The sequence below is a fragment of the Struthio camelus genome, chromosome 8, assembly GCF_040807025.1.
Source record: "Struthio camelus isolate bStrCam1 chromosome 8, bStrCam1.hap1, whole genome shotgun sequence".
NCBI classification, from domain to species: Eukaryota; Metazoa; Chordata; class Aves; order Struthioniformes; family Struthionidae; genus Struthio; species Struthio camelus.
In genome coordinates this window covers 11,425,850-11,453,270 of record NC_090949.1, presented here as the reverse complement: position 1 = coordinate 11,453,270, position 27,421 = coordinate 11,425,850, and the positions used below count along the sequence as shown (strand labels likewise).

Genomic DNA, 27,421 nt, shown 5'->3' with positions numbered 1-27,421 from the left:
AGTTTAAATCCCCTCAATCATTATTTAAAATGATCTGGTAGAATACACCCATGCAATTCCAGAGATGTGATGATTCAACCAATAGTTTTGTATGATTAATGCATGTTAACTACTGCACACAGATGCTACATATTTGTGCAAAGAAACTATATTCAGAGAAAAGGGATTTTATACCTGTGATCTTTTTTTAAGGTAGTACCAGTTTGATGTTATTACTAAAATCCTTTCAAAAACAGCACTAAAATTATTTCTTATTTTTTAATTCCTGAACAGAAAGAACGGGAAAAGGGGTCTAATCTGGCATTTATGTTTCGACTACCCTTTGCTGCTGGCAGGGTTTTCAGCATCAGTATGTTGGACACGCTGCTTTATCAGGTACTGTGAATAACAATGTGCCTCGTCTTAACACAGACATGTATTGTCATCGCCTATTTCCTATTTGCACTTTGTTAGATGACCCTGTCAGTTTTCCTGTAGGTAAGGCATTAATGTGCATGCCTGTGCCAGAAACAGGGGCAAAATATCATAGAGCATGCTCTGCATGGCAGTGCTAGGTCAGTCATCAACCCCAAATTACCCTCTCCTGTAACTAACACCTGCTTTTAAACAATACTGTTTGTGAAGCTCTCCATAGTCAGGTAAAAGGGATACTTCTGATATGGACTGGATAAATCAACTGAAGTGTTTGCATGAGTAATTCATCAGCCACCTGCATTTGCTGATACAGGACTCCGTTACTTCACTGTGCCCTGTTCTCTGGCTCATGTTGACTAGACCAGTCTTCATACATTAAAGTAACTCCATTCTGGTCCTAACAAGCAATAAATACTGTGGTTACAAAAAGGTGATGGTGAAGAAAGGCAGCGCTGAACTTTGCTGCCTCAAGAATCCAAGACTAAGCTGCTCACCTGAAAAGAAGTGAGGGCAAGTCAGTGCTGATAAGGGAAGGGCAACTGCCCCAGGCTGCTGGGGAAAACAATCAATCAAACAACAGAAGGTTGAGACAAATAAAAGTAACAGTTGCTGGTTTTAGGGTGGAAAGAAGAGAATACCCTTCTCCTCCAGCACTTTTCCACACACCCCGAGGCATCCAGCTGCCCAAGCAGCAGCGCCCACTGCTCGCCTTCAAGGCTCTGGATATGCAAAGTAAGCAGACGGTCTGCTCACCTAACCAGCTTCCTGCTCCACCTATGCCTAGACATTGCCTGTGGATGGATTTGTAGTTAGATGCTAAACACCCTTTCAGGGAAATTTGTTTACTTTGAAGTTTGGTGCTTTAAAATGTTCAATTCTACTTAAAAATAAATTCCCTGAAGGAAATGTCAAGGTACAGAGAAAAGCTGGAGCTAAGCTTTTCTCACAGATTCATTAATATATATGAATGAGGCATGTATATGAATGGCTACCAGAAAATGAAGGTAAGCCAACAGATGCAGAGCCCTTTAACAAATTCTAGATATTTTAGAAATAAATGTATTTGCTCATGAAGCATTTTTTTTAAATGCAGACTATCAACACTAAATATGGCACTATTTCAAACCAGTACATACATAACTTCAGTATTTTATGTTTGTTCCAAGCCACGATCAGTCATACTATGACTTGACAGAGTGAAACCATTCACCAGGAAGTATTTAAAAAAAAAAAAGTTTTGTTTAAAACAAAACAAACCTCTCACTGTTCCTCACATTCCAACCTTTCTTTGAACTCTTACTGCTCAGGATTCTCATTTTTCTAGAATTATCTTTCATATTTCAAGTCATAAATACTATAATAGCAAGCTCTCACTGGTTTTCTTCTCGGTCCTGTACTTTTCTAAATGACGGCTTTTTCTTCTGCATAGAAGGAACAAAGGGAATCATCATGGGAACCAGTGAGGTTCCCATAAGACGACTCCTATTTTAGGCCAAAAGAAAAGCCTTTAAGATATCTGTAGCTCAGCAACTAAAGAATGAAACGCTGGTCATGCAAATCCCTTAGAATACACTTGGCAGCCTAATGATAATTCTGTAGCGTAAATGATACAGCCAAGATAACACATAATGAAACACATGACAGCTGTCCTCTTCTTAACAAGATTCCATTCAGTCCTGGAAAATTAAACACTTTATACACCCAGCTCTGGAGACATGTTTATCCCTAATCAGTTGGCTGAAATACAGCATAAATGCAGGTAGTACATATTTATGAGTTTAAGGTAGGGTTCAGAATAGCAGGAGTTACTACAGCTCAGCTGGGCAGAACTGCAGAAGTTGATGTGCATATGCTTAACCCATGGAAAATGATAGGCAGCAACATGTCAGTGAAGTCTTCAAGGGACAGGGGGTTATACTAATGCCTTTTACCTTAGCAACTGGCAACGTTTAGGAGCATATATTTTAATTAGTTAGTACAGCTGAACTCATTCTTTTTTGGTTCATCTTGTCAGACAAAGAAACGTTTAAACTAAAAGATGGGCGACTACACTGCCTTTTGTATTAGTTTGATTCAGATAGTTGAAACACCATGTATCAAATTAAATCAGTCCAACTTCAGAGTTTAAACAAATTCAGATGTTATAACTCTTTAGAAAGGACTTATGTAACACCTTCATGAGATGTTACATTCCTTTATTAAATGGTATTTGCTAGCTCCATGTTTGCACTGAGCCAAAGCCACTAGTTGCAAGTAAAGTCATAGCCCAGAGATGATCAACGACCTGCCTTAAATGCTGCCCCGCTACACATAGGAAGAGGTGGCAATGAACAGCCCTCCTGCAGTTAGCAGAGCACGCATATGGTCCTCTGATCCCAGGAGCCCCGCTAATAGGGAAGAGGAACATCCATGATTTTAGCATGTTTATCCAATGTCTATCTTTGGCCTTAGACTGCACTCTTATATTTAATTTGGTTAGTCATCTTTAATTTCTACCTTTTAACCACTCAGCAAAACCCCTCTGTCAGCAGATCAGCAAGCCTGACCTGAAATAAGGCAGATCTACCCTAAAACCCAGGTGGAGTGGCTAAGGCAAGCTACTCCAGTTGGGATTAAAATAATAACAGTGTTAAGTATCCACTACTCAGTGCTGCAGCTCCATATAATTTTAAGATAACATTTCTTTTGCACAGAAGATAGGCATGTTAAGTGTGAAAATATAATAATTAACTAACACCTTACTTCTATTGATTCATCTTTGTCAGTTTTCATGCTGCTATAAAAATCCTTATTATGCCTTAGTCTCTCCAAGTCCTGTGTGAGCGTTACATGCACATGCAGAACTAAATAAGAAAACTTATTCTCTGTCAGTAGATTGAGCACGCAAAGAAATAGCTATTTCTACAATGCTATTAACTTACTTAAAACAAAAAGACCGATTGCAAATACGTATGCACAATTTCTTTGCAATTCACACAGTGCTTATGGTTATCTGTGCATTAAAAATTTTCTTTCTTCTCTCTTTTTAAAAACCTTGCAGTCATTTGTGAAAGATTATATGATCTCTATCACACGACTACTGCTGGGACTTGATACCACACCAGGATCTGGGTTTCTTTGTTCTGTAAGTTAATATAAATAAATAAAATCAGATTATTAGAAAATACCGGAGAAGATTCTGTACTGTCTGCAGAACACCACTACTTTCTTTGTAGAGAAAGAAGTTTTCTTCATACAGTGGTTTCTCTTATGAAAGTCCAAGAAAGACCATCTGTTTCCCTTTTCATCAGAGAAGAAATCATGAAAATTAGGTAGAAAACTTGCTGATTTTAATTACTTCCAAAGCAAAAAACAATCCTCATCCTCACAGCAAGTAAAAAATCCAATACATTCTATAAGGTGCAAAGGAAAGTAGCAAAGAGAGGAAAAATAGGAAAAGTGTAAGTTACTTTATATGAAATATAAAATATAATATTTTATATGAAACAATTGCAGTTTGGCAACCAAGTATTAGAAAACAGGAAGTATTAACTAAATTATAAAGCCAGCTAGCACTTACTACCTAAGCTATTCCACTGCACTAGTTTTCAGCAGACATAGTAAAGGACAGGATTGGATATTATATAAAGGTGTGTATGCTAGATAAATTTTATTTAGAAGTCAAAGTTCCAAAGTTATCTTGTTATGTATGTCCGTATTCCCCAATGCAGTGCCAAATATATTTTTAAGTGGGTTAATACACCCACCTTTCCTTTTCTCCCATAACTATGACCCCAGGTAGCAACCAGAAGTCATTTACCAGTTGCCTTCTGGAAAAGTATAAAGAGTTTGCAAGATGTTGCTCCTCTCAAAAAGGAAGTTTTTTCCTGCTCTGATCAATGCTGGTTTAAGAAGTATTTAAAAATACCCATCACTTAAGTATTTGTTGGTCAGTCATTAAATTGTTGTTACAGCGAAACGCAAGATAGTTGAATTTCTGTCAGGGGCCCACACATGTCTTGCCATACAGCTAGTGCGATAGTCATGGAACATTTGAGATTAACACCACTAAGCATTCAGGATATATGAGAGAATTCTCACGTTACTTTGCCCCTTTCCTCTCTGCAAACACTCAACTTCTGGTCTAAAGAACAGATAATTCACAGTACTCGAAACAATCCTGTGTTCTTGGTCTGTCCATTACCAGTTTCTAATTACCGCCAGTGCCTAGTTCGTTCTTTTACAGCTTACTCAGATATGAACACTGGATGAGAGATGCCATGTAAGTTTTCATATAATTTTAAAACTATGGAAAAGGACAGGAGTCATTTCATAAGACTCAGCCATTTGCACTGCAATATCTCCCAAAAAGGGAGAGAACAAAGAAAAGGGACAATGTCTACAAATTTAATAGAAATTTCAGATCTTTTGTGGATTAAAGGTGCAATACTACGGTATGGTAACTGCCAGCTAATGTTTAATTTTCAAAATTTTTCAACAGTGGTATAGTGAACAAGTGATAAGCTCTCATGATGTTAAAGACTTCCTTCCTATTATTATTTGTTCAGATGAAAATAACAGAAGAGGACCTATGGATTAGGACATACGCCAGACTGTATCAGAAACTTTGTTCTTCTACGGGAGATATTCCAATTGGAGTCTACAGAACAGAATCCCAAAAACTTACAACATCTGAGGTATGTCAGTTTATTATACTTTTTCTTTGGATTTGATTAAAGATACAACATGCTTTGGTCCTTGTAAGAATCTGAACCACTTAATAAATGAATATTGGAAATGCAATGTTTGCAAATGCACAGAATTCCAATAACTCACTACAAGTCTCCCTGCCTTCCCTCTGGCTACCTGTACATAGTCACATATACACATACACTCAGGCTTCAGGTTCAGACTTCATGAATACCCAGACCCTACATACTGACTTTTATTCTGGTGCTTATGCATAGGGAACTAATTGACCAGAGAGGACAGCTCAGGCACAGAAAAGACAAGTAATAGTTAGCTCTCGTCTGAACTTGTACATACCAACTAATGGCTATATCTAACAACCTGTATGATCAGGTCCTGTAGCAGGTATGACACAAGAAGGTTATCTTATACCCCAAGAGGCGGCATTTCAGTATTTATATGAATTTCTAACTAGAAATCAGCAACTAGAGAATAAATTAGTTTTACTAAAAATATTATGGAATCTCTCTAAATTCAGCTCCCAAACAATGGTAATTTTTGTGTATATATGTCTCCCATACATATGTATGTCTCTCCCAATACATATATAGGAGAATGACAAAACTACTGTGTTTCTTGACTATTTAACATACATGCTGGTGATGGGAACTTCTGCCAGAACCCACACACTAAGATTTTAATAACCCACTACAACTGTAGCTTACACTTAATTTTGTCTGACAGAACAAGGAGATTTTGAACTTCAAAAAAACTCAAATCCCAGATTACTTAACATTGTTTTAAAATGTTCACTCTGAATTGTCACACTCTTATTCAGTTATCCTAAGTGGTTTTGCTTTTTACCAAGGGATTCTAATCCTTCTCACATTTCCTTCTCATTCATACTTGTTATCTATTTTCAACAAAACTAAACACTTCAAACATGTCCAACCCCTGTTCTCTGAGGTTCTGTAAATGCTTTTAAAACTGACTCCTGCCACATGGACACTGGCTTGCAAGTAGTACATATGAACTTCTGAATTTTTTCCTTATTTTTTTTTCATACTTACTCCTTTATCGACCTGTGATTTTTTTTCCCTTTTGCAGAAGCTTTCTCATTTTTAAAACTAAGTGCAAAGATGATTTGAGCTGTTTTAGCCTTACAGTGGCCATTGTTTATTTTGAAGTCATTAATTTCATAGCACGACCTTAAGCCATGGCTCAAATGCAACTGTAAATTACAACGCAGTGTAAGAAAACCTCTCTCTAAGCTTCTGAAGTACCATCTCAAATATAGTTTACCTGATTTCAAATACAGACTATTTTTATTTTCTCTTCTGTACTTCAAAAATTTTTATACAACTTTAAGTCACTAACTCCAAGCTTCCTCTTGAAGCAAGTACAAACATTCAGTTAAAGTTTATTTGAAAATAAGGATTACAAAAGCCTATGTAAGACCCTACTAAGTTCGCTATAGTCTTTCTCTGGGGAGCACCCGTAGCTCTCCAGGTGGCTTGTACTGCTCAGCCAGCGGTTTGTGACACTACAGCAGTGTCAGCTGATACTTTTCAGCACAGTAGTATTAGCATAATCCATCAAAATCACCCCTTGAAGAAGAATAAAGGCAGCATCGCTGCTAACATGAAAAAAATTAAAAACTGGCATAGCTTTCATCAAAGCAGAGGAGAAGCCAGATGAAGAATTCATTAAGCATGGATGAGTAAGCTATGTGATAGTAACCCTTTGTCCTCATGCTCATGGCTGGCTATTTAACTGCAGGTGCTACAAGTCAGAGAAACAGTTGAAACAAGCATACAACCTATTGTGAAGAACCCATTTGGTAGCCTTTTTCCCCCCCTCCTCTGTATTTTTTTGTGCTTTCAAACAAACATGGGAAATTCCTACTAGCTAACTGGCAAACAGCATCTATGCAAGGGAGGGGTAGTTGTGAGATGATTACTCATCTTTTCCACATTTTTTTTTTGTGGATGTAAACACATACTCAAATAGTTCTCCGAGGCAAGCTTCTTATTTTTCAGTTTAAACCTGGTAAACTAAACAGCTTTCAACTGCTTTTCTGAGAACAAGTTCTGGGACCACCAGGCACCCGTAAAAGTTAAATGGCACTTAATTGTAAATTCATAATTTTACCATAATACTGCGAACCTCTGGAGCCCATAGCTGCATAGCTGCTCAAGTGTGTAAATACCTGATCAGACCAGGCCCAGATTTATTTCAAGATAACCAACAATTACCTTTTACAAAGAAGCAATTTCTTAAAACATTCAAATAGACACTGAAACCAGCCTAGAACCCAGAGATAAGAGGAGTCCTACTGTTAACTTATTACCAGGTTTCACAGGTAATCTAAAAGGCAGAGTTTTAACTAAATCAGAGGAAGAATTGGAATAAAAAGTCTCCTAGTTAAGTGTTCAAATTGTCAGGTATTAGATTAAAGGGGGTAAGAGCGGCACTGTCTTTGTTTATGAATTGAAGTCAAAGCATTTGGTAACTTAAAAATAAAGCCCACAGTTGTGAATGTGACCCCCATTGGTATTTTCCCACTCAGATGTTTCAGCAGCTTCTTGCTCTCAGAGTTGGCACTTGTGAAACCCTCCTAGCTCCAGGTAGCACAGGAGTATTGCCTAACCTAGTTCTTTCCCCAAAGAGTTAAAACTATCATACCTAGCTCTGCTTCTGTGATCTTTACAGGTAGATATCTACAAATGCTGAAAGCTGTAATCTTTCTGCAGAGTAATTCTTCCAATGCTAGAGAAATTTCCAACTAATTTAACTAGTAAAACAATATTGGCGTGAGCTATCATTTTAGCTTTTCAATATATTAAGCCAGGAAAAAAACATAACAAAACAAAACTTTAAAATATTGTAGGATGAGATCTTTAAAGTGGAGAGTTAGAGAAATTAGTTCTTAATTTTTCTCATGAATGATTCACCTTTAACTATAGTTTGACGGTTTCTAACTCAGTGAAGCTCCAAAGCTTATTTCAATTTGAGCTGAAATAGACATATCAAACAGTTTGCACTGGACATCTAGAGGTTTCTGGAAGCTGTCAGTTAACGGTTAACTCAAGTAGGAAGAGCAAAATATGCAAATATTAATATTGCTTTAGGTACAGGTTCTCCTTTGAAACTCCCTTTTTTGCATTAACCAAATCAGACGCCCTCATGTCACTCTGATAAAAGGATAGTTATTATTCCTTTAAAAAGAAAGAAAGTTTCCAGCAGTCTTGTTGCTAAACAACAAGCACATCTAACATGCCACTCAGTGACATGGTCATATGATTCACACTATTTCCATTTCATAAAAAAAGCAGATAAGAAATCTTCCTTATTAGTTGTGTAATTTATTTTCTGTGGTTGCTGTTAAACCGTCCATGTTTGCTCCTTTAGGTTCCCTTCTGTTTAAATTGTCTTTTGTTTTCTTTTCCCCCTTCCTTTGTCAGTCACGAGAAATGGCTTCACAAGTAAGTATTTGTTCACCATCTGCCCGTTTCCAAGGTAAATCCAGGGAGTAAAATTGTTACCAGTTTTAAAAAAAACAAATTGGATTAATATAGGCATTTTGTGACATCATACTAGATTAGCATCCAACTGTTGTCAGGCACACAGCAACGTGCTCACCTTTCAGTAGCACTTGCAGGAAATGGAACCATGTAACGGATCATCATCTTTGATTGAATACAGCTTAAAGCATCATTGTTCTTTACACAAAGATCTTAAGTAACTGAAAGCTGACAGATTGGGACTGTCAGAGAGGCCCAATGGAGTTAGGTGGCGTGTCCCTAGGGAATTCTAAATAAATTAAACAGATTGTCTTTAGTCTGCCGTAAATAAGAGCTAGTCAATCCAAAGGGGAAAAAAATTAATGTCTCCCTCACACTGTCAGACTTGCTCATGTTGAACTGTAAATTATGGACTCCAGGGAGCCTACAGATGAGGGGGGACAGGAGGAAGAAACAGGCCTCTTAAAGAAAGATTATATCCAGCACTGATGAGGACAACAGAATCTTGCCTTCAGAAGTTTGTTTTTTAAAATGGGGAAAGGCCCCTAGAACCTCAGGGATCAAAAAAACAGTAGCTCCTCATATAAAATTGCTTTGTTCACAAATCACTTCCAGCATATTGTAAGCTCTTCGTTCTTTGGATTCACATTAGCTGAACCAGCTTCACTTTTCACTTCAATTAAGCTTTGTTTTATAAGATTTTTTCAGGTTTGTTTTCCCCAACACACACACACTCAACCTAGTGAAATCGCTCATCAGTAACGTGCTAATATGACTGCACTGCTACCAGTGAGGACTCCACTATTTTTTATTATTTCAATATAAGTAAGAGACTTATATTTCAAAGATCACAGTGATAATTCAGCATTATAAAATAGTTTTGAAAATATAAGCTGAAAAATATTGGTTAAATCTGACAGTGAAATGAAAACAATTTTAAAGTTGTCTTCTGAAATATTTTGTTACATTCCCTATGTTCTTTTTGTATATAGTACAATTGCATATTGACTTATTTCCAATGTGTCTGTAGTCCATTGACTTATTTCAGTACTTCTGTATGTGTTTGTACAAAGTATGCTATTGGTCATACTTGGGTGGCATGAAGAAACTACAGCAAAAGAGGGCCAGATATTAGCCCTTCTAAGTCTTTTTGTTGTTGTTGCTACAATGGTGAAAAAGCAACATAACTTTGCTTGCATGTAGGAACTACAGATTACCTCCTTTGCAAGGGGTGTCCCAAGTCATACTGAAAGCTACAGCATACCTTCCTATGAGCAGACACACAGGCTTTCCATAAATCAGGCACTGGGAAGTCAAAAATACTTGGGAATTGGAGAAACAGGTAATGCTTCCATCTGTGGTTTTAAACAGGGCACTCAAAATCTTGCAAAGTTGAACTGTTACTTAATGAATCCACAATATATTTCTAAAAGCAAGTTATATAATTTGAATTTCTCAAAACACGCAATTGATTCACAACAGGTCCTTAGATTTAGGAAATGCAGTGTAAGAAGGCTAGAATCCTTATTTTCAGAATCAAAATGTAATAAAGCACCAAGTAATGCCTAACTGATTTTGCAATTGAGAAATATATTCACATTATAAGTGAGTACTTTACATAGCAGGTCAGTGTCTCTAATACAGGATGCCCAGTTCAGCCATGCTTGCTAAGCATCAGCAGCTGAATCTCTTCAGCTCCACTGTAACCAACACACATGTTCAGCTGCCCTACTGAAAAGGGGAGAGAGTATCTTTTTGTTTCCATTTTTAAAGTCCCTCATCCATCCTGTCATTTTCCTTTCAAGTCTCAAATCTCTATCAGTGTGGAAGAATGGGAAGACACCAAAGAACAAATTAATTATCGCAGTAATCATCGTAACTCAACATCTAGCGACCAGTCGGATCACCCTTTGTTACGACGAAAAAGCATGCAGTGGGCCCGACGGCTGAGCAGAAAAGTCCCAAGACACTTTGGTAAAACAGCAGAGAAGATAAGTCAGCAGCGAATGAACCTTTACAGGAGGTCAGAAAGGCAGGAACTCGCTGAACTTGTGAAAAACAGAATGAAGCACCTGGGCCTTTCTCCAGCAGGATATGGTATGATTGCTACAATACTTTAAATTAATAAAAACATTACTATTATGCCAGACGAACTTATTGTTAATTTTCTACAGACTGAGGCTGCCATATACAAAACACTAAGTTTATGGTAATGCTTTTATGTTTTTTGCTGAGAAAAACTTGATAGATTTTTTTTTTTTTTAAACCAGTTCTACTGTGGTCTATTCCTATTTTCAGATGAAAAACTCAAGAGACTGCATATCACATGCATATTTTCATGGGATATGTATAAGCTGAATATATAAACATCCCCCTGTCAGTGAACAACTGTGCCATATTCCCACAAACACACTGAAATATAGATGAAGGCAGAACTATTGTGACATTCACTCATATATTGGGTTGGGGAGCTGGTCATATGTGAAGGATATTACATTTTTCCCTTGATCTTTTAAAAAAATGAAGCAAAAATTGTCACATTAAAGTCATTTTTTTAAGCATGTTTCACTAGGTCTCTAGGTGCTGTTTGCATCCAATAACTCATTTTCCAACAAAGCTGATGCTGTCTTTTTAAAGCTACTGACAGAGTTCTGGAACATCCTTTTTAATATATGCAAACATAGTTGCCCAGCAACTGGATCAAAAGAGTTATAAGCCTAGAAGGCATAAAAAGCCACAAGTCAACATATATCATGTCTGTTATTTACTCTTAAGTCATACTATCAGAAAATTGGTCACAATATGCATCTTATCTTAGACATCCTTAATGCAAAGTTTAAGGAACACATAATTGCTCTGGAATTATTTGATTAATGAAAACAAGGAATGGAAACAAAAACAAACAAAAAACCCCACAAGATTGATGTTTTATCTCCTTTTTCCAAAAGGAGTTTGTATTTTGCCTGTTACCTGGATTTTCTTAACAGCATAGTTGCACAGTTTGCACCAGACCTAGTTACTCCTAGAGAAATTAAAAAAAAAAAAAAATCCTGCTCAGCTAGACTTGGAGAACACCAGCTGAGGGGAACCTGGTTCATCACATTTTGGAGTCTTAAGAGGAGAAGGAGAGTCTCCTAATACTTGTTTTTTGAAGAAGTCAAATACAAAATTAAAAGTAATTTACTTTAAAGTTACTTTTAAAAGTAACCACAATATATTGTGGTTTTATGTGGTGTATGTGGTTGTCTCAACTACAATTTAGTAATACAAGATTTTACAAATAACACAGACCTCTGTAAGCTAAGAAATGGTTTACATTTGGATAACATTTCATAAGGAAAACTTTCATCTTCAATTCATTTGCATTTGTATTTACATATTTCCTGGGTCCATAATCCACCATCCTCATAGTAGCATGCAAACACGTTCAAGTTATGCTTTAAGAAACACCAAACTACACACTAGTTGTAGCTTTCTGTTTTCTCATTGTTTCAGAAAAAGAAAGGCATGGTTTATTTTAATAAATCATAAATAATTTTTATTTAGATCTGTTTGATGGAGGTGTAATGCTGAAATGCCCTCATGCAGAAGAAGGGAGAGACAGAGATGCAAGATCTGTGACAGCTCTTAGTATCTGTGGAGGTTCATTCCACAGATTTACTATTTGCGCTTGTATTTTAAAAGATATAATTCAAGCTTAAAGTGGGAAACTATGAGATTATCCAAAGTGTTATTCTGACCTGGAAAGTTACCATAAAAATCCTCAAAGAGCACCATTTTCCATTATCCACTATCACATTCAACTACAAATAAAACAAGCCCTTATATGTTAGTGTATGGCCTAAGAGTTATCCAAGTTCTGTCTAGTTTATTCAAATCAAAATGCAATTAAAGTTGCTGTCACTGACTGTACATACCAGAACACAGTTCCATCTACCTTTTGCTTTAGATTCATTAGTGTCCACAGAGCTCGCTGAAATAACCAGGGACAACTCTACTGAATAAGAGAATGTAAACATGAGAAGGAATACATATACACATGTAACCTGTTTTCAGGGTAGTTCTGCATTATATAACAATCTTTTCCCTGCACTTTAACTGGATAATTACTAATCCCACTTACTATCCCCACTGTATGGCTCTCTGCAGGAACAATCAGGGATAAATATTGGGGTCTGTATCGCTTCTGGAAAATAACATTTCATCAGCCACAGGAAAGTGTTGTAAACTTGATTCATACTTATATGAGTCACAAGAAAGCTTTGGTGGATCCCTGCTTTTCTTTTAAAATCCTAGTTAAAAGCCAACAGTAAATTTTCATGTCATTTTTCAAATTCAATTCACTTCTACACCACCTGCAGAATAGCAAAATCTTGACAGGCAGACACTTGCTTCACCTAATGACATTTATCTGCAATAGTTCTCGTTTAGAAGTTTTCATCATCACTTTCCTGTTTTCTTACAGATGTGTCTCATTGTAGAGAAAGCTTCTACTTTGACCACCCCAATAACACCCGCAGTCTGCGCATGGATCAGTTTTACACATTCAGTCAGCTGCGGGCCTGGGCCCCCACGTTCCCAGGGCCATCCTTCTGCCTCCATCACATTCAGTACAAAATTACATTAGCTTTTCACCCACTTTTAGAGCTAGCTCACTCCCTACTTATTCCACTACATTTTAAGCACAAGTTGAAAACTTTTAAATCTCCCTGTTTTTTCAAACTGGCAGGAATGATGCCACTTAGCTCCCTGCAGGAGCTGCACATGCTCCTTAATACTCTCTCCTGGCAAGTGCTGGGAGTGATGAAAAACAAACAGGGAAAGAACCACAGCCCCTTACGTACCTGCATGTACTGGCATGATCTCGGAAAACCAATCTCCTTAGTCTTCAATGTTCTTTACACTGAGTCTAATAACCCCAAGACCTCCAATTTTAAATTACATTAACTCCAAACTCATTTAATTCAGCCTAGACACAGTATATTGTTGGCAGTACAAACCTCTAGTAGAGGCATAATTATGCCAGTGTAGTGGTACACGGGCTTGCAACTTGTTACAATACTTTGCATCAGGATAACCTTACAGCAATAAGCTGTAACGTAAAACACCACTTCAGGTGTATAATTGCATCCATACTAAGAGTCTACATGAGTTTTCCTGATTGTTTTCTAGGCAGATATACTTATGGTGGTGAAAAATACGTGATACAAGCATGCATAAAAAACCCACACACTAGAAGACATTCAATACAGTAATTCTCAACCAACAGACAGACTATCAAGAATACTTCAATTGCAAAAAATGTTAAGATGCTGATGAGAGACTAGCATGGAAGAAAGACCCCCCCCCAACTTCTTTTTTTAAAGACTGACCAAATTAAGATTAGTCTCATTGCAACGCTTCAGGAAACATACCAAGAGAAAAGCTAAGTAAAAAATATTGAAATGATAGCTACAGTGCAGTAAGACACTATTGTACAAGACCTACAACATACTCATGACAAGATCTACTTCATTTGCAATATACCATTAGAAGAATGGTTAAAAATAACGAAGAAGAAATACTAACTTCTGTTTATACAGTTTTTACCCTTCAACCCATTGCCATAGGTGATAAAAGGAAAAGGGCAACATCACTTACTTGATCCATAGGGAAAGTGGAGGAAAAAAACGTATAGCGGCCAATTTGTGAAAGCGGATGGGAATGCCATACAACTGCGTTTAGCTTTGGCTACCACTTGGACTCAATTCCAGCTGGGGATGAAAATCCCTACTTCCCGCATACTAACATAAGCTACATGACAGACTTCGATTAAACTGAAAGAATGTTGCATTAAGAATTGCTACGAGTGTAAAAAATGCAAAAGAACATTTTTTAGAACATTCAGAAAGAAAACACATCTTATGAGCTATTGTAGGTCACTAAGTTAATTTCTCATTCCTGTATTCTTGAGGCAAAGATAAGGAAGAAAAACCATAAATGAAAAACTGAAGCTCTGGCACATGCCAGAAACATCCCCAAAACACCACAGTTCTGCAACATTCACAGCTTGGCTGTCACATTCTCAGGCACGTTTCCTTCTCTGTCACCAGCAGCATCCTTCTCTCTAACTCACCTTCAAAAATCAATGCCTCCTTACAAATTCTGCTGCATGTTAAAGATGGGAGAGAAGCTTTAGTTTCCCTGTTCCTTCAAACCCATAGAAATAGCTGTTGAAGCCAAGCATGCTCTTTTATAAGAGATGAAAAATAAGAGGCGTGTCAAGTTGAAGAACATTTTTATACTGCTTACACAGATAAACTGCTGTGAAATGACGATAATACGTTCTTCACCTGCAAAAGTATGTGTTCCATAGAACTTAACTGCCTCCCCAGGTTCTGGTGTGAAGAGCAACATGAAGCAAGAGAAACCTGTACTGAGGTTTTTGAAAGCAAACACATATGATCCTGCTTCAAGCAGGAGGCTGACAATATGACCCCACAAGGTACCTTCCAGCCTGAATTATCCTAATCCTAGATCATTATCCTTTTTTTTTTTGTTGTTCTAACTTGGACCAACATAAGGATTATAATTGGGTTCTGAATCCAGTGCAGCCTGCTCTGTGCTGCTTTTGCAGATGGTAACCTGCTGCACTGCCTAAGGGACTACTGCGTTATTCCAGAGCAGTGTCTAGGTAGCCACCAAATCCTCATGCTGCAACTACCTTTAAAGTACATTCCACAGGTCTCAAGGATTTTAGAAACTCTTCTGGCATTCAATGACTTAAAAGCAGGATTCCCAAAGATCTGGCTCTGCCTTCAAATTCGGTGGAACTGTTCCTGGTTGCTGACAACATGTATTTCTTCCACAGTGATGATGCACTGTTGAACTTCCTTGATCACAGCAAGGAAGCTGGTCAGAGTGTCTATTCATTTTGCAAAAGCACAGTTTTCTTACCACGTGGAGCTGAAAGGCCATACTTCTAGTATGTGCTATAGTATATCAATACAGATTTAATTCAGCTTTGAATGTGGCATTGAGATTGTACTTCTGACTACCAGCGGATTGGCACTGAAGAATGACTTTCAATATATGCCATCACCACTCTTAAGTTTAAGCTTGCCTTGTACAGCTAAGGAATGTTGAATGCTTTCACTGTTCCAGATATTTACTTGCTCCATTTCATCATAAACATTCACAGAAGAATATAGTTTATTAAAAACATTTTAACATCTTAATTCAAAACATTTTATCATGTCGATATCAGTCAAAGCTTTGGATTCTCTTAGGCTTTTCAACATAGGCATCCCCTGTGGCTGCTTAGTATCGAGGATTAACTTTACCAGAGTAGCCGATGAAACAAACAATGCGACTTACTAAAGGGCTTTAGGGACATCTTAATAATTTTGCACATCAGCTATTGCTTAGAATCACAGGCTCAAATCCTAGCCATCTTCGTGCTTCTTCAACACCACCAGTATATTTTATGAGCATCTTTTGGCTGATCTGTTTAGTCTCAGATCTCTGTACAGACCGTAGGAAACTCACAACGCTTATATTTTAAAACAGTACTAACATCAGAGCAAAGTGATGTTGACAATGTATTAACCGTTCCAAAGGACGCTATCACTGAATGATATTGTATGCATGTAATTTATGATGGCTGCTACATAAATCTCAAAGCATAACTTCGGGAATCAAAGATGCACCTAAAGAGTGGCAAGGACAACATATTTCGGATATAAAACTTTCCTTCAGCTATTTTAATGTTCGTTACTAAAGTGAAAGCATTTTTGAGGTAAATGTAGGATCATTGCCTATGATAGTGAGACTTGATATTTTGAGATTTGATATACTTGAGATTTGAGATTGTAAGAGCTGGTAACTCAAAAGATGCTATGGCAGCTTGTTCCAATGCAAGTACAGTTGAAAGAAAAAAATCAAAAAACTTATCTGATCACTTTGACTGACATCTGACACTGTTTTTGACAACTCTATGAACCAGAGACAATCTTCCATCAAATTAGTTTGCCAGAAGTGATAATCTCGACAACTTCTTTGTAAATAATATAATTAATCTGGTATCTCTTTTTTTTCTCCAGATGAAATGAATGATCATCAGAACACCCTCTCGTACATCCTGATCAATCCTTCTCCAGATACAAGATTAGAGCTGAATGACATAGTGTAAGTTAAAAAAAAAAAAAAGACTTGAAGTTTGTTTGCACTTTCTACCTGAGTTTTATTTTATTTAATACCGTCCTGCTATAAGAAAATTGTACCTGCAAAACAATAATTATTAAGATGGAGACTTTATTTAAACAGACATTAGATTATATTTTTATATATAGTGTGTGTTTATGCATATATATACATAACTATTTTTTCCTCTAGTAATCCTTTGTCCTCCATATTCTCTGGTGCTTCCTCCTCTTACTTTGTGTATTAAAAAAAAAATCCAAGTATAAACAAGTCTGCTGGATAGCTTCACAGAATTAATATTCTCATTAGATTCTTGCTTATAATTTAGCTACCCAGTCTTAAGAGAAAGATCAACCCTTCAATTAGTGTTTTTAAAGATTACTTTTAACGGTCTTTGAATCCATAAAGGACAATCAGCAGTCTTCCTGTGAAAATCATGCGTTTAATAGCCTAAGATATTTCAAACACAAGTGGCAGGACCTAAACACAGGAAACATTTCTTTTCACTTACTTACCAGGAATTTTGCAGAGTACATGAAAAAAATAGGTGAACACAAAGTTTGAACTGGTCAAGACTTTCAGATGATTATCTGGCATTCTCACATACTGAGGTCTGATGTGACTGCTACAGTCAGGGCCTGACAGCTTGACCCTCATGATATAGGGTCAAATAGGCTTTAAATACCATTTCTGTCTCCTGCTTCTGCCTCGCTATACTACTATATGCCATCTGCTCCATGAGAAGGAGACCACCTAGCCCAGTTGTACAAGGGGCTACGCCTTTGTTTCCGTGCTGACCCATCATGCTTCCTATTCACAAGGAGGAAAACTGTTTGACCTTAGTAGTTTGATCCGAGTTATACCAATGCTTTTTAAAAAAAAAAAAAAAAAAAACACACACACAGACCACACACACACCCCCCACACCACCACCAAAGGAGTACTACTACTTTGTACTACTGTGGTATTTGAGAAGCGTAGCATAATGATGACTATCAAACAGTAAAGGAAGTTATTATAAGACCTGCTGAAATGACTTGAAATAGTATTTTCACTGCTATGGAACCCCCCAGTATGATGTGTACTCAGACATAACCTGTAAACGCACATACTGTTACTTGAGTCTGATGTGTGTTTGTTCCTTAATGCTTATTGAGACTGGACTTCACAGCTGGCGTGTTTCAGCTGAGACTTCAGTTTTTTAAACTGACACAAAGAATATGATATTGGTATATGGATAATACTTAATACTTCAATTATCCAGATCATTACTTTCCTTGATCATAGTTCTTGCAAAATGAGGCAGCCACTTCACCTTCAGGCAATGGAAGATTACTAGCAGAAAGACAAGAAGGAAAATACTGTTCTCTTTCTACAGAGATTTTCCCTTAGTCACAAAAACCCCATGCAGGTAAAAGGCTGCTTCTTTTTAATCCTTCCTACCTACAAGCTGGCACACCAGGCTGGGCTTGCTATGCCTCCCCATCCCTCGCAGTGCATTTTCCAGATTTCTTCCAGCAGGTTACTCTTTCATTAATCTATCTTGTTAGAAGATTGAGTTAAGTCATGTTGATCTAAAAATGCAATCTAAATCACATTTCTGTGCATATCTATGATAAAGTACATACTTGTGCTTTTAAGTGCTAAAAACATAACTTTCATTCTCCGATTTCTCAAACCTACATTCCTTTTTACAAGTCTTTAGCATTCAGTATGATCACATTATACTTGTAATTTATTGTAGTTATATTAAATAATGTACAGATTTGAACTAGCATATGAGGAAGTGTCACAGTCAATGGTAGGGAAGGGGAATGAAGTTTAGTCCTTTCTGAGCATTTAGAGCGAGGGTGCACATGAAGCAGCAATTCCAGCTTTCCTCAGAAAGCTTTCTTGTTAGCCTTCACACTTCAGAAGCTACTGTTTAAAATCCATCAGTTCAAGATGCTGAAGAACAGTGATCTCACTACCTTTATCACACAGCTAAAAAAAAAAAAAAGCATTATGTTTCAAGTAATATGCAGTTAAGGCAAAATCTGAACATATTTCATCTAGCCTGCATTTCTTAAGAAGCTGGTACTCTACAAGCATGAAATTTTTGCCCTAAACCATTTGCAGTTTTGCCTCTCAGCAGAGCATGATATTCTTTTTCTCTACTGTGAATAGCAGTTTAATAACTGGAAATTGTTTTTGCAGTAACACTCTTCATTTTCTTTACTTCTAGGATTAGTCCAATACAATCTATTGTGAGTACTAGCCTTCTCATTAGTGTTTAAAACACACACACACACCCTACTAGCTACTTGCTGCTTTTACTGTTGGCACCTTTGCCATGCTTTTCTTCTGGGGATCAACACCGTCCTTGTTTGTAATGGGCTTGGTGTTGATGATGCTCTAGAAAAACAGCATCAAACGGACAGCTGCAATTTCAGTTACAAGAGTTGCAACTGAGGGGTCCAGGTTTCAGCAATCTACAGTAACAGCCACACATCAGCAGTCGCTCATCCAATGCTGTTCCAGACATGACGAGAGGACAAAGATGATCACTAGATTTGGCAGCTGTAAGGAGTCCCATTATAAACCCTCAGGAGTCTAGCAGCTGTTGACCAAAACAGTCAGGCTTCTCACAGTTTTATTAAGGCTTATATAAACTCAAGTAATCTTGTTCACTTATACTTTATGGATTACTTATTATAGAGTTATTTGTGATTCAGAGCCTGAGTTACTTACTCTAGGTACAAATCTGTGTTTTGGTTTAGTGTAAAATAAGAAATTAAAAAAAAAATCTGAATTTTTTCCCAAAGTCTAAGAAAATTCTATTATATTTTGTTTTGGAGAAATAGGTTGAAATTTAGTTTCCCAGGCCCTTCAAATTTCACTTTTTCCTTAAACTTGCTCCATTGTCTTAAGTGAGTAAAGATATAGGCAAACTGTAACAGCTCACTGTAACTATGCCTGAACCTAACTGAATATTAAAGGAGCTATAAATGTGAACAAGGGACGACAGTCCATTTCTGAGTCACCTGGTCTCATATTCAGAGAAATCAAACCATTGCATTGGTACTCCCTGCCTTGCATACTTGCTGGTACAGCAAGCCACTTCATTGTCCTACCTACCTACACCGGAAAGTATAATATTAATCATGCAAGAAAACAAGATTATTTTTTCCATGTTTTTAGAATAGTCTTCAATTTGGATTTGACAAGTGTATTGCTCTGGAATAGAGCAGACTCTTCCACAGCTCAATTTCATTGCTTCTGGCCAGCAAAATAAACAGGAGTTTGCCAGTTTCATTTAAGAAGTGCTAGGAAAATCTTGAATAAACTTAGATGTCAAAGGTTATAAAGTAAGAGTAATAAATCTTGTTCATTAAGCAAATAGACAGCAGGAGAACATGATTTAGACATAAGTGGATTTGTGAGTCAACTTCCTTTCTCTTTCTTTTTGTTTATACAAAAAGGTCAGACTATTTGATTGTAGCAACAAACTCTATAGAGAGAAAACAGTTATTCAGTTTTAGCCAGGAACAAAAGCAGAAACACTATCAAAGTAATAGAGGCAGGTGGTCTTTCCAAATCACGGAAATGAGGATCGATTCTCTTGGGTACCCACCATAAAGCCAATGCCATGAACAGCAGTTCCATGGGAAACACGGCAATGGCTGCTTGCACACTTTTAGAATGTGTTAGTTTCAGTTAATAATCAGCATTTTCCAATTCACTTTTTCGTGAGTATTTTTGAGTGTTTTAATTAGCAAACTGAGGAAAACAACGCTCTTTTGATACTGAATGGTAGAAGTTCATAGCCTTTTTTAGAGGCTATTTCTTCAGAGCTACTAGAAAAATACTGCAAAACTTTGCAAGTACCACACAGACTTCTAGTTCCTCTATCATAGCCTACAAATAATCAGAAAAAGTTCTCATTCACTGTAGAACCAGAAAGTGCACAGATTACACAGTGCATGCGCACTACAAACACTAGGACTTTCATTTCGTTGAGGAGGACAGAGACACACATAGCACCAACATTTTCCAGGATGTGAGAGAGGATTCTTTCACATTTCATTTTCTTGCATTTCATTTTCCTTTCTTCGCAAAAACTGATCAAAAACAGGACTTGAAAATAAAGTTTTCACTGCCTTCAATGTTACTGCTCATCTTTGGACAAATTTAAAATACTGGGATCAAATCTAGCCAGTTGTCTTCTCTTTATGAACACAGTGGTTTGGGAAAGCACTGGCTGATGGTCCAGAAGACTGAAATATATTAGTCTACAGTAGCATGAAACAGCTACTGAGTCAGTGCCAAAACAGGTGGTCTCAGTTTAGATAGTTTCTCAATGGAGACAGCTGACAAGACAGTACAGAATTTACACTGACAAATTAATGGGAAGCTCCTCCATCCTTAGATCCTAAGGAAAGTGATTTGAAACATTATGTCATGAACTTAAACTCATGAGTCATTTTGCTTAAGGATTCAGACCTACTAGAAGTTCTTTGTCAGAGTAAGGGTCCATCTCCATCAAGCTTACCAACACTGTGGGTTTTTTTTTTTTTATTTCTTGAGCATGGTGCCAAGAAGTATCCCCAGTTTCCCTACAAAATCCTTCTAGAAATAAGTCTGTGGAGCGCGTGTCCCTTCTTTACGGCATAATGAATAAAGGGGATGTATAAGGGAATATATAGTTACTGGCAAACTTGTATGTTCAAGGACTGCAGTGGATGCCCAGGAATAGAGCTGACATATCTAAAAGATCAAAGGAGCTCTGAGTCAGGCAGTAATAGCATCAGGAGTCAAAAATCAGGATTTGCATGTGGCCAGTATGTCCAGATAATGTTTAGGTGGATATAACGTAAACAGCTTTTTTTAATTATCTGATGGGAGCAGTATATACTCAAGTACACAAGTTACGTAGTAGGAAGTAGACTGAGCACCTTCAAAATAAGGTTCAAACTCTTCCTCAAATCTTTTCAGCAATGGCAGAGCAGTAGAAAATTATTTTGTCCTTGCTCACACCAAGTCCTTATAATAAGAGTTGTAATTTCTTTTTACAGATACTTGATCCGACCTGATCCATTGGCTTACGTTCCAAATACTGCACCTAGACGAAAAGACAGCTTCTGCAATACAGTGGGACAAGACACCAGGGAAGAAACACAACTTTGATATGTAACTCATCACAAAATTAAGAGACAGTTTTATACATGTTATTTTCAGTAATCATTTTGAAAACTATTCCGAGTGGTAATTTCATTCAGACTTGGGAACCAGAGAAAGCAACAGTGGTAAGTGACCAACTTTAGAAACTTAGTCTCTAGGAACTCTGATATTAAGGAGCTGTCAGACTTGTAGCCTGCTCAATATGGTAAACAAAGTTACTGTAAGAGAATTCTGAAATTATTTGTTCATACTGGTTAAACAACAATAGTTTTCATAAGTGACAGATTCCATCATAAGTTCACTTAGAAGCTAAGTATATTTATCAGTGACAACACGTCAGTGACTAAGCTCCTAACCTACATCCTGAAACCACCTGATGCCTGTAGAAAGGCCATGCAGAACTTGGAGTAGTAAATATTAGGTTAATATCTAAACATGCCAATGAGGCTTTGTGCATCAAAAATCCAGCCTTTCAGATAATTTTCAAGCTTAGCTTGTCATCCATTTATATTAGAACAATCTAGTATCAGTCTCATTATAGCCTCTGGGACTGGGGTGCTAGTTCTGTGGACACAGATCAGGCTGCACGACACAGCCTACTGTAAAGTTTCTGATCTGAGGCACATCCACCTCAGAAAAAGTAGCTCAGAGGAGCCCATCTGGAGGAAATTTCCCATCATCTCATACAGGCATTTCAAATGGCAGTAGTTTGTAGAGCAACAGAAGCAGGACTTCCTTTTGTAGGAATTATATAAAGGCAGCCCTTCCACATATGTAGAAACTCATAACGTACCATCTACATGAAGCTAAAAACAATGGTAGCTCAGATGAAATATAACCTTTTTAATAAAATCTGAGTGATCTGTCAATGAGAAACCTGTACAGTTTAGGAAAGAGAAGTCAGAATCCCTCTAGGAAACATTTCATACCACAGATCCTTCCCATCTCCATCAAGATGCCAGAACTGCTACTGTCCAACAATGTATCTGTTATTCAGATTACCACAAATGTGATACATTTCCATATAAAGTTAGGCATCCTTTTGAAAACTAAAGAAATTTACTGCGCATTCCATAAAATGGATGGAATACTAAGTTGCAAGAAAAGGCACAGTTGATTAAATTGCTCAGCTTTGGCATTTAACACTCAAGTATGTCAAACATCTGAAGCTGCCACAAAATCTCCAGTCGACAGATACCAGAATGCCAAAAGTTTTGGTCAAAGCTTCTACATAATAAGCATGCCTGTACATGGTCTTCCAAAATGACATTCTTCCTCTGCCATCTGTTACAGAAAGGGGAAAGCACACTTAAGATAAAAGCCCTACTGTTGTAACGATCTATATATACACACCTTTTCCAAGAAATTTGGCAACCAGTCTACAGTGGCAAAGTTGGTTTCTTTGAACTCCTTTGATGTCCTACATGTGAAAAAATTGAGCCTAAAAATCATTCCATTCTATTTGGAAAAGCAACTACATGGTTGTTTTTGTTCCAAAATATAAAATGCCAAGTTGCCCAATGAATCACTCGTGGATGTGAGTATGCTTATCAGCGTTATAAGGATGTTGAAACTAAGTCACATTCACATTAGGAACAGCCTCTAGTCTGGTATTATTCTCTCTTCTTCCCAATTCTTTTAAAATCTAACTAGTTTTTGTTTCATATTAAGTCAGAAATCCTAAAGCCATAATTATTAAAACAAAACAAACAATCCCACAGCATTCTCAGAGTGGACTGAAGTCATCATGGTATGGCCATCAGAAGAGTAAGAATTGAAGTCTGGAGAAGAAAAAAAAGGTAGCTGGAAAGCATGGTTTCTCAGCAGTTTTTTGTATCAACACATTAAAGCAGTACCAGGTTTCAGAATTTCAGAATGGTTTCAGTGGCTCTGCTTAGAGCCCATTATTGTTCAGTGTGGTGTGGTGTTTTTTTTTGTGCACACTAGTCATTTAGTTTAGTTATTCACAGCTGAAGATGAAATATTTCAAATATGTGCCCTCAGGGCACTGCAGTGGGGGGGGGGAAAACAATTCACAGAGCTGCTCAGATTCAAGTCTACAATTCTAAAAAAAAAAAAAAAAAAAAAATCAGTATACGGAACAGAATTGTGTATTACATCTGGCAGAGCAACATCTCAGAAGAGCCCGTTATGTGAATCTATTGTTAACGACTTCAGTGAGACAATTCTATTCCAGCTGAATTGTAAAAATAACTCAATACCAAGAATTCCAGTTGAGTTCTTGGAAACGTTCTCTGCAAAATGTTAGAAGAATCTTTTGTTTCACAGTGATGGCTTGTTCTGACAGAGTCAGAAGTAGGCAGACAGGATTTTAGAAACATGCCTACCCTTCAGCTGGCAGGCTAGAACTGGTGAGCCAGACTGACTGCTTTCAAGAAAGTGGGATCCACACACTTTGCCTGCAGGCATCTAGTGGTCATTGTAAACTGGGTATGGTACCTACCACGGATTTAAGGACTCTGCTGCAAAATCTATAGCTAGGATATAATGACTGGCATTTAAGAGCCCACAAACCAGCCGAAACAAGCAGTCAGGTGAACCCGTCTTTCCACCCAGCTCAATGGAATTGCTCAGCTACAGTGAACAGCACCTGATACTTCCCCATGCTTAATGGGTTGTTATTTACAATTAGCCTTAGAAGATTTGCTCAAGCAAACAGAAGACAACTGGAGACAGATTGCAGTTTTCTCTAAAATTAACGGAAGACAATCTTTCTGAACAAGACATAACATTCAATTCTCTTCAAAGTCTTCTGGAAGATAAAGAAGGTGATAAAACTAGGAACAGATCTTCTGAAGCAGCAGTTCTAATAACCCACGCATAAACACAATTCTGTTATTCAAAATATGTTGCCTTCGATATTGGGAGTAGAACAGCTCTGCTTCCACTGGCATATCTTCACAGATAAGACTCTGAACTAGTGGGACTTCAAACCTTCAAGAACTATCCTGAGCACCTACATTAATACTGAGCGAGACATTCCTCCGGTGCCCAGGAGGGAGGTTCCTTGAGCGACATACCACAGCTCATCTCGTGTTCATGTGCTGTCTTCTGATCGTGATAATCAGAAGCATGATACAGGGCTAGCTGAACTGAAGATCATGTTGAGGAACAGTTCTCTCCAGGCTCTGTGCTGGAGAGAGTGTGCTGAAATTCTGGAGTCAATGTACCCAAACAACTATTGAACAGAGGAGTTTTGTCTGGCAGTAGTTCACTCAGGTGATATAGAAGTTAAGAGCTATGATCACTGACATGAGCAAAAGGTTTAATCCTAAATGATTTGTCAAGAATCAGTTGGCCAGATAACCTATATTTATTTCTTTCTATCAAAGAAAATGGCTGATTAAATTTGTATTTAACTGTATATATTTTTTTTCCTCCTAACTTCTGTCTACCTATAAACTGACAACGTCCTGCTTCTGTAACGCATGCCAAGTAATTTGGTCCTGGGAGTCACAATCTCAGCCAAGAAAGTGATAGCAGATGATAATTACTTCCTTCTGAGTGAGTATCAAACATGAGAACTCTCTAGCAAAGGGAGACTTACGTATGAAAATGTGCTATCTGGTCTGCCAAAAAAAAAAAACCAAACACACACACACAGGAAATTTTACAGTTCAATGCAGTGTGTTTCCTTAACTATTTCACTCCAACTCCAGAACACACATTAACTCAAATAAAACGAGACCTCACGTACCAAGTAGAAAGCATACAGCTTGTGTTTTAAGCAGCAGAATGACATAGTGATGTTCTTGCATCATTTTTGGCTTGAAAATGAAAAGAACAGTTATTTCCCAGTATACCTTTCCCCCCTCCCACAAACAGCTTCCTGTGTAACTACTCTTTAACAACTATAAAGTGCACAAGTATATTACTAAACTAGTATATCACTAAATGTTTCTTGTAAGTCTCTTTGTTTACCATTACACCAATAAAACATTAAAGAACAAACAGATAGAAGGTTTCCGCAGTGGAAGAAAAATGAAATGATACGAAGTGCCAGCATTAACAAACAATTTGGTAGTTTGTAGGCTGCTAGCACTGACTACAACCATTTTGTAATTTTGAAGCACTGATGCATGAGGTTTTGCTGCATTCAATTTCACTTGCTATCGGAAGGAATTCAGTCACTACAATCCAGAAATGAATTAATGAAAACCTGCAAGCAACACTATGTAGTGACACCAATTGTACAACATTATAGAAGAAACAGTGATATGATTGCAGTATTATGAAATAAAGTCATATGTGCATAAATTATTGGTGCATAGAGCTGATGATATAAATTAGGAACAGCCCACCCCACTTTGGAACAGACCTATATTGAATTTAGGTCAGAGGCTGCACTTCAAGTTTTCATCCACTGTTCCATTTGCTTAATGCAGAAGATAGGGTGCAGGGAGACAGGAAACGAGTTATGAATTCATATTATGTTATGAAGGATGACTAAGACCCCACTGATGAGCACCTTGTGAAGTTAACTGAAAATATTAATGGTGATTTTATTACATGTTTCATTATTGCCTAAACTACTAACATGAGAATGTTGCCAGTAACAGTAATTCATCACAAGTAACAACTCCCACAATCTCTAAAGAATCTCTAAAAATAAGAATATTTCTGCTTCATGAATAAAAATAAGCATTAGAAGTTTCTACAAAATTTTCTATTTGTTCTATAAAAGCTAGACTATATACTTTTTTAATCACTGTAAAATAGGATAAATAAGTTTCTTTGGATTTATGTCTCCTTGGACAAAAAGTAAAGGGTCAAGATATTTATTCTCATTCCCTTCTTTCCATAAGCTCATTCAACAGCTGTCGCTGTCATTCTATTTGTATTTGTCAAAAGAGCTGTTTTTCTCCTGAGCAGCTCTTCCCTATCTCACACAAATAAAGAAAGTATGTTGAAAGAAATAAAGAAGTGCATTGAGAAGATTCTTGTCTACTGGGAGATTCTGTCACCGTTTGGATGGACTCAACAACACAAAGCAGCAGAGCCCAAGACCATTTTTGTCATAGGAATGCCATTGGGCTCCGAACATGACATGCGTCAATGCATTTTCTCTATGACAGTATCTAAGATGCACGTCTATGACATGCACATCAGCTTCATCGAGTTCCAGGTTTTAATTCTTATCTACAGGATACTCAGTGACTTGAACTCTGAGTATTCAGAGCATCAACTAATGAAAACAAGGAATGGAAGTTGCAGCAAAACTCTCAGCTATATGCGTCTAGGAAATAGGCCAGTCCCGAGAAAACTCTAATAGGGGTTTGGCTCTCTAACAACCAATTCCCATTAAAAACAGAACAGTGACTGAACTGCAAAGAGATATCTTCACTTTCTAAAGGTTCTCATACAAATATTACAGAAAGTAGAAGTTAATTCCAAAGCAAGAGATTCAAAGGAGAAAAGGATGGGGTATCATATGCAACTGATGCTGGTCATGC

The 27,421-nt window shown here is 37.3% G+C and overlaps 1 protein-coding gene across 3 annotated transcripts in view; it reads left to right on the top strand.

Moving 5' to 3' along the window:
- Positions 1-26,905, top strand: part of KCNT2 (potassium sodium-activated channel subfamily T member 2) — a 158,351-nt gene extending 131,446 nt beyond the window's left edge. For all 3 annotated transcript variants that reach the window (XM_068952241.1, XM_068952240.1, XM_009669752.2), the window contains 6 exons: positions 274-375; positions 3,455-3,538; positions 4,962-5,090; positions 10,412-10,703; positions 16,688-16,772; positions 21,842-26,905. In XM_068952241.1, coding sequence (XP_068808342.1) covers positions 274-375; positions 3,455-3,538; positions 4,962-5,090; positions 10,412-10,703; positions 16,688-16,772; positions 21,842-21,953 — 804 coding nt within the window. In that variant the 3' untranslated portion in view covers positions 21,954-26,905. The remainder of the gene's footprint in view (positions 1-273; positions 376-3,454; positions 3,539-4,961; positions 5,091-10,411; positions 10,704-16,687; positions 16,773-21,841) is intronic.
- The last annotated feature ends 516 nt before the right edge of the window (positions 26,906-27,421 follow it).